Source organism: Drosophila ficusphila, unplaced genomic scaffold (assembly GCF_018152265.1).
Source record: "Drosophila ficusphila isolate 14025-0441.05 unplaced genomic scaffold, ASM1815226v1 contig_699, whole genome shotgun sequence".
In the NCBI taxonomy this organism is placed as follows: Eukaryota; Metazoa; Arthropoda; class Insecta; order Diptera; family Drosophilidae; genus Drosophila; species Drosophila ficusphila.
In genome coordinates, this window is record NW_025064635.1 from 1 (window position 1) to 8891 (window position 8891).

Genomic DNA, 8891 nt, shown 5'->3' on the forward strand with positions numbered 1-8891 from the left:
ATTGCTCACTGTACAAAACACTCATAAATAGAATTAATGAATTTACTTAATGATGAAAGATTTTTGCCCCAGTTTAAATTAAGTTAAAATGCTATGGTAGCGTGTGCTTGTCAGTGTGATGGGGTAGTAACTCACTTTATATGCGATTTGTGGTATGTCGAACAGGATTTAAGAGGATGAAAAATAGATGTTGGTAGTTGCACTTTTTCTGACGCGCAACACATCCCAGCTGGCTCATTTTTAAATTTCAGAGCATGACAATGCGGACATTTCTTATCCATAGCACCAATTACCACTTTTGAGTGAGCATAATACTCAATATCGGGCTCATACTGGAATGCTAGACCGCAGTAATGAATCATATATAAATACTCGATGTACCTGTTGTCGTTGTTGGTCATTTGTTCTGCGTCTATTGACTGTGAAACGGCGTGGTTGTCGTTGTTCTAATCTTCTGTCTTCATTGCGTTCAGCTCGTGTATCTTCTGGCTCTTATCTGACTTCATTGCGTTCAGCTCGTGTATCTTCTGGCTCTTATCTGACTTCATTGCGTTCAGCTCGTGTACCTTCTGGCTCTTCTCTGACTTCATTGCGTTCAGTTCGTGTATCTTCTGGCTCTTCTTGATGCAATTGCGCTATTCTTTCGGATCTACTATTTCGCATGTATCGAGATCTACTTGTATCACGGCTCAAATCTCCCCCTTTGCGTTTTCTTGGCATTGCTCACTGGACAAAACACTCATAAATAGAATTAATGATTTTACTTAATACTGAATGATTTTTGCCCCAGTTTAAATTGATTTAAAATGCTATGGTAGCATATTTTTGTCAGTGTGATGAGGTAGAAACTCACTTTATATGCGATTTTTGGTATGTCGAACACGATTTAAGAGGATGAAAAATAGACGTTGGGTAATTGTCAGACTTACTCAATACGCTCACAAAATTTCATGAGAATCGGTATAGCCGTTTCGGAGGAGTAAGGTCACAAAAACTGTGACACGAGAATTTTATATATTAGATAACGGAAATAAAATGATTACCTCGTTGTTTTTCATCAGACAATCATGATTTTTGGAATATAGTTTTCTAATGAATCTTGAGTTTCAAATTAAATTTCATCAAAATCGGACGACTATATCAGATAGCTCTCATATGAACAATATGGAAAATGAATAGAAGAATCGTCATAGCTTCGATGTTGTTTAGCCTTTATGTATTTTGTTCGACATATTTAATGACTGCAAGAGTATATACATAAGTTTCGGCTTGCCGATGCTAGCTTCCTTTCTTGTTTTCACTGACCGAGTTCACGTAGTGGTGATTACTATCCTTGCAGAGAAATAGCAGATCTTTCTTATTAAGTTCAGGTAGTAGACGGACGGTCCTCCCTATCTTGGTTATGTAGGGGGACGGCTGATCCTCCCAGAAGGTGCAGCCCGTGGAAGTTTCGGTTTTCTCGAAAATGCGGAAACTTCAAGATAGGTCCAAAACCTATCTGTTTGTTAAGCGGACAGACCTCCAAAGCCCAGCGTCCCGGTGACTTAAAAATTTCTTATAAAGAGTTACTGAATCATACTGAAAGTTGTACCTCGGGAAGAGAGGAACCCTACAATACTTATCGAAAATATATATACCGCATATACAGCATATGGGTCATAACTAGATAAGTCCCAGAATAATAAAAGGTAATACGGCTGGCCATAAAAGGCAATAAAACTTTTAAACAGAATTTTCAAAGGGTGTGGTCGGTCAGTGGTCGAATAAGGAAAACAAAGTCAGTGATAAAAACTCATGTTTAATAGTTTAAAGAAATTTTCTCAAATTAGTGCTCTTATTTTCCAAGCGTGACTGCAAGTCATTTGTGATTTTTTCCCTTAAAATGAAACGACAGGCTATCTAGTAGGCTTGATTTGATATTTGGGTACACATGCTTGATTTTCAGTCAGAAGTAGTATTTACCCACAAGCCAATATTCTTGTCAAAACGTCAAAAAATGCCGGAACAGGTCAAGTTTCAGCTTATATGTATAGAGGATTTATTTAAAATGCGAAAAATTTTGATGTACATTTTGTGGAATTTGGATAAACTTTAATTTTGGTTGAAGATGTGTCAATCACCTGAAAAATTGTTTATTTAATATTTTTCCAAAGGGGGGATTCGAAAATGGGCTGCGACTTGGCCAACGCACGACGTTTTGATTTTAGAGAGCTATCGAAAAACGGGCTTATCGGACATGCGCTACGCTGCAAGAACTTTAGGCTGAAATGACGTTTCCCACTTTAGCACAACATCATATTAAGGCAGAGCTCTATAAAGCGTGTGCTTGTCGACGCTTAGGCGCGACGACGAATTTCATGATGCGAACCATGACGCTGATTACGCAGCTGCACACGAAAGCGCCGACTGTTGTCCGTATCGCGAACCTCCATTATATCGTTGAGGTGAACTGGGGCAACTGACTGAGGTTGGGCTGGCGGCTGAAGAGCAAGCCCTGGATCGGAACGTGCGGCCGCGCCAGGAGGTACAGCAGGGATAGGTATGATCTGTCGCTGCTGTGCTAGTTGCTGTTCCTCTTCAGCCTCTTCCTCTTCGTTGGGACTTTCGTAGTCATCCATGGCCATATTATTTGTTTCCACTAACGACTGTGAGAGATTACGTTGTCCGATCTCCTCCCGGGCCATAGCAGTGGCCATAAGACGCTGTCTTCGCTCCTCCATCAGGCGGTCACGCTCCTTGTGTATATAATCTCGCTTGTTGGGCAGACCAGCAACATTATTGGCGGAAAGAGCGGAGCGAACAATATTCATGTCTGTCGCCTCCATCCACTCGTCGGTTTCCGAAACATAGCATTCGGTGTGCGAGATGGTCGAGACGCCGTTAAATCCGCCGATAGCAAAGATCATGTCGTCAATAATCTCCAGCCCAAAGTTGCTGCGCGAGTGGTTCATTTCACGGATGAAGTGCCAGGATTGTGAGTCCGGATCAAAGCGTTCTCCAGTAGACAGGCGAGCTGTACCATTGAAACCACCAATGACGTACAGCTGGTTTCTGAAGGCTACGCAACTTACGCCGGACCGACGGTGATTCATGTTGGCTATTCTTGTCCAAGTGTTAGATATCGGATCGTAGAACTCAGCGCTGTCTAGGCACTCCTGGCCGTTGAAGCCTCCGGCAGCGTAAATGCGCCCTCGCAAGGTGCAGGCACTGGCATCGGAACGTTGCATGTTCATTGGCGGAATAATAGACCACTGATTGGTCCTTGGGTTATACCGTTCAACGGTGTTCAGTCGGTTGTGGCCGTCGTATCCTCCGATAGCATAGATCATACCATTCAGCTCCGTCACACTCACGTAGCATCGTCGACAGTGCATCGGTGCTATTTCACTCCATTTTTTTTCACGGCATCAAAAACGCGGCAAGTGTTAAAATACTCCACGCCGTCGTAGCCACCAATGGAGAAAATTTTGAAACCAAGCACAGCTGTGCCGTGATAGGCGCGGGGACCGGCAGGGTCTTCAGCGTTGATGTTTACCCAGCGATCGGCCCGTGTGTCATACGTCTCGATGCAACCTTTTGACGTTCCTCCGCTCCATCCACCAATCGCGAAGATAACTTCGTGCGGCAGCCGCGGCATAGCAAGTGGAGGCGTGGTAAGCTTGGGTTATAAGAAGAAGTAAAAAACCATGTAAATTTTCAATTATCATTTACCTCATCTGCCTGTGGGTTCAAAAAATCTAGGTCATACATAAATTTAAAAGTATCCACTATTAGCGGCTTAGCAGCCTCACATTGAATCACGTACGGGTGCTCCTTGACCTCTTCCATAAAGCACTAAATAAAAGAAGAGAAAATAATAAATAATTAACAAGAAAGGAAGCCTAGCTTCCATATTTTCATATGACAGCTATATGATATAGTCGTCCGATTTTGATGAAATTTAATTTATAACTCGAGACTTATTAGAAAACTCTATATTCCAAAAATCATGCTAGTCTGATGAAAAACAACGATGTTATCATTTTATTTCCGTTATTTATATATAGATTTTTCGATTTAAGAGTATTTAAAAAACTTGATGTTTTAATGATCATGCTTGTGGGATTAAAACGACGTTATAATTTTTTTCCATTATTTATTTATAATATATATTTTTCGATCGTTCCTATGGCAGCTATATGATAGAGTTATGCTATATCGGCTGCCTGTTAATGACAGATACCTGCTACAAGGTTAGTGAGTCATCAAAACTGCTGCATCCGCGAGGTTTGTGAGCGTAAAAGTGGACAAGTGCGTGTTCAATACAATAAGGTCTTTATTCAATCCTAATTGTCTAGCTTTAATAGTTTTCGAGATATCAAAATTCAAACTTAGAGGGGAACAAGCCTGGTGTGAAGAAAATTGGCGTGGCAGATTAGTAGAGTCAATATTCATCCAAATTATTGTAAAATAAAATTTGTTGGCGAAATAATGAGCGTGGCACAAAAATTTAGTAAACTTGCGCTGCGTAGATTAGTCGGAACTGCCCGAATGCGACCTCTGACTATACATTCTCGTATATGTAATATAAAATACTGCCAAAGATGTGATCAAATTTTTTTTTAGGTAAACTAGCATGATTTTTTTCAGATGGTGTTTTTCACGACTCTTAGTTAAATTTCATAAAAATCAGACGACCGATCCAAAGATCAAAAATATATATAAAACAAGAAAGAAAGCTAGGTTATACCCTTGCAGTCATTAAATATGTCTTAGAAAATACAACAAGGCTAAACAGCATCGAATCTATGACGATTTCCATATTATTCATATGACAGCTATATGATATAGTCGTCCGATTTTGATAAAATTTATTTTGTAACTCAAGACTCATTGGAAAACTCTATATTCCAAAAATCATGATTGTCTGATGAAAAACAACGAGGTAATAATTTCATTTCCGTTATTTCTATATATATTTTTCGATCTTTCCTATGGCAGCTATATGATATAGTACTCCGATTTTTATGAAATTTTCTCGATTTAAGAGTATTTGAAAAACTTGATGTTCCAAAAATCATGCTCGTGGCATTAAAAACAACGAAATTATAAATTTTTCCCTTTATTCATATATATATTTTTTGATCTCTCATATGGCAGCTATATGATAGAGTTATCCGATTTTGATAAAATTTAATCCGAAATTCAATAGCAGTTACGAAACGCCATCTGGAAGGAATCAAGTCGATCTGATCAAAAACAACGGAGTAAGAATTTTTTATTTCATTCCCTCGTATGGGAGCTATCCTATATAGTCGCCCGATCCGGCCCGTTCCGACTTATATACTGCGTGCAACAACTACACAACTTTTGGTAAAGTTTCAGCAAAATAGCTTTAAAACTAAGAGACTAATTTACATAGAAACCGACAGGAGGACAGACGGACGGACGGACGGACGGACAGACAGACAGACGTACATACGTATTTGGATTCTGATCGTGAAGAATATATATACTTTATGGGGTCTGAGGTGTCTCCTTCACTACGTTGCAAACTTCTGACTGAAATTATAATACCCTTTGCTCTGCAAGGGTATAATAAATGAAATCAAATTAAAACATAGATAATTTTTTTCATACAAGACAGCTTTTTTTAATGTAGTGTTTTCTTAAATTTCTTAAAAATTGGCAGACCAAATCATTTAGCTGACATAGTTGTTGAATATATACAACTAAAATCATTTTTTAAAAAGTATTTCTTTAACGATCGGATATGCATATCATATAGCTGATATATATTTTTTATTTTTTTCTTTAAAAAGCAACCTTACATTACATTTTCCATTCACATTTGAATTTACATAAAAAAAATAATGAACGTCAAGATGTTTTGTATATTACTGAAGTGAAGAAGATTATTAATAAAATAATTAATTCCTATGGCGGATATAGGTTAGAGCAGTCATATTTTCTTGATGCCGATCAGGAATACACATACATATTTTTGGGCTCTGAAGTGTTTCCTTTACTAGTTTTGAAATTATAACTAAATTTCTAATACCCTCAGCATGCGCTTAAAAATATTATGCAAAATATTTATTTTTAAAAATATGAATTGTATTTGTTTAAAAACATAAAGCTGACCTGTTACATATAAACTTGATTTGTACAGAATAAGATACCAGATTGTTTCGTTGTAGAAGCGCAAAATGGTAGCATATACAGCAATTTTACTTTATCCACTCACCTTTGGAGTCATTAAACCCAGCCGAACTCCGGACATTAGGTGTGCGACATATTGCTTTCTGTTCTCTGGATTCTTCTCAATCCACTTAACGCACAATTTCCACACATGGTCTTCCTCACGCGTGTTAAGCTCATCATCGCTAATTATACTGTAAAAGTCCTTAACATTCATATCGAGGATGTCTGTATTGCGCGCTGCGACTTCCGTGAAATATCGTAGCGTGTAGTTGCGTGCTTGCATGTGCAGGTCCTCAAGAAACCGAAAACTACCGTTAAAACAATTAAAATCGATTTATACTTTCTCGATGTATAGAAAAAGCTAAATTCGAGCATCTCACCGGGCGAATCCCATGACACTAACACAGTTTTCCGGAGTTAGGTTGCGGCTGAGGTAATCCTTACACTGTTTAACCAGTCCCACCATACCAACATAGTCCGCACAGATAAGAAGCTCGTGCACATTATCTTCGCAGATGTTAGTTTTACGTAGGTATGCGTACTGGATTACACAGTTCATTATGCCTGCACTGATGCCGGGGATGTGAATAACGTGATTTCCCTGCGGGGCAGCTGCACCAATTCCGTCTTCCCGGCCGATGGAATTAAACCCTGTAAACTGTGCACTGCGGTGAAGATTAAGATTTATATTGCCATGCAGTGCTAATTCAAAATAGCAACTCACCGAAAATAAGAGCTGCATGAACACATTATTGCACGATGAACGTTGAAGGCATACTCTTCCACAGTGATCTGCGCATCGCACAAAAGATTTGCTTCGCGCAGCTCGTTTAAAGTGTTAAGGGCCTCGTCGCTCACGGTGGGGGCCAAAGATTTAGACGACGCTTTGAGGACAGTGTCGAAGCCGATACCGAGAAGATCGTCCTCCTGGGGACTGCCGTCCGTGTCAAGCTCCATCATATCCATTAAAAACTCGGTGCGCTAAGCACGTGCGAAAGGCAGATCCTCGTTAATGAGGAATGAAGAAAAAGCAAAATTGGTCGATTTTAAATTAACAACAACGAGACAGCTTTCTTCGAAAACAAAACGACTACTTAGCTGCAAACCCGAACACTCGACATAAAGTTAGAGTTATACCTTTCCGAACTCTTTGCTCTTTTGATATAACGTAAAAAAAAATAAATTATAATTTTTCGTCCCGGTACTAAAAAAACCTTTTTAAACAACCAGAAAAAAATTTGAGGTTCAATGATACGTATTACGCTTAAACGTATTAAATGAGTACATGTTTGTTTAAAATGATCTACTTGCTATAATAACCACTATTTACATGTATAGATGTCTTTAACAGCTTAAAAATTTTCCCATAAAAAAAATTAAATAATAACGCATTTTCAAATTATGCAATTGTATTTAAAACTGTTTAAGCAAATTTGGTAACCACGAACTTGGGATTATCTACCAAAGTCTTTGTTAATGTCTGTATTAGCATGACTTTTTTAACAATGCAAAAGAAACAATTGATGTATATTGGTAGCTGCGAAGCCTGACCAGATCTCATGAACTAAAAGAGCTAGAACACGGGGATTCAAAATGTAGATACTTGTTATAAGCACGCAGCGCCTGCTTAGAGAAAATCTGTGGCGCCCGCAGTTTTTATGTTACAATAATTTAGTTTTAATATTTGGATTCTATTCAAGGATACGCAGCAAATTGCTATTTTTTAAATCCTAGTGTTCGCCAACCAGCCCACATGTCGACCTTACAAATTAACCTTGAACACAGAACTTAAATGTAACAAGAAAGGAAGCTAGCTTCGGCAAGCCGAAGCTTATAAGCTTATAACCCTTGCAGTCATCAAACATGTCGAACAAAATACATAAAGGCTAACAACATCGAAGCTATGACGACTTTTCTATTAATTTTCCATATTTTTGACTATTGTTCATATGGCAGCTATATGATATAGTTGTCCGACTTTTATGAAATTTTTTTCTCGGTTCAAGCGTAGTTAAAAAAGTTGTTCTTGTAAAAATCATGCTTGTGGAATTAAAAACAATGATGTTATAATATTTTTTCCATTATTTATATATATAAATTTCGATCTTTCCTATGGCAGCTATATGATAGAGTTATCCGATTTCGATAAAATTTAATCCGAAATTCAATAGTAGTTAGAAAACGCCATGTGGAAGAAATAAAGTTGATGTGATAAAAAAAAAAAACGGCGTTAGAATTTTGTATTTCAATCTCTTGTGTGGGAGCTATCCTAGATAGTCGCCCGATCCGGCCCGTTCCGACTTACGAGGTGTGTTCAAAAAGTATCGCGAATTTTGAATTTTCGCGGGTTACCTCATATCGAATTTCGATGTTTTTGTGGCGTTATGTTGGTACTCATGTCTCTCACTTATGCCGACAAGCTCGGCCATTTTGAATGTTCACTTAATTGTTGACAACTGCTTTGCTTGCACGTGTTTTGGGTCGTCTTCGATTTTTACCTATTCAAAACAATGGATCAAAGAACCTGTATTAAATTTTGTGTAAGAAACGAAATTAAGTGCGTGGATGCATTCCGAATGTTGACTGTGGCATACTGAGAAGCTACCTTGGACCGAAGCAACGTTTATCGGTGGTACAAAATGTACTTAGAAGGCCGAGAAGATGTGAACGACGAAGAGTGTGCCGGACGCCCGACCACTTCAACAACA

The 8891-nt window shown here is 38.5% G+C and overlaps 1 protein-coding gene across 1 annotated transcript; it reads right to left on the reverse strand.

Moving 5' to 3' along the window:
- Positions 1 to 2014: 2014 nt before the first annotated feature.
- Positions 2015 to 7269, reverse strand: LOC108086331 (kelch-like protein 10). The gene is given in 6 exon segments (XM_017183232.2): positions 2015 to 3400; positions 3403 to 3658; positions 3712 to 3834; positions 6227 to 6491; positions 6564 to 6848; positions 6908 to 7269. Coding segments are annotated over 6 exon segments (2235 nt in total). The 5' UTR covers positions 7150 to 7269; the 3' UTR covers positions 2015 to 2336.
- Positions 7270 to 8891: the final 1622 nt, after the last annotated feature.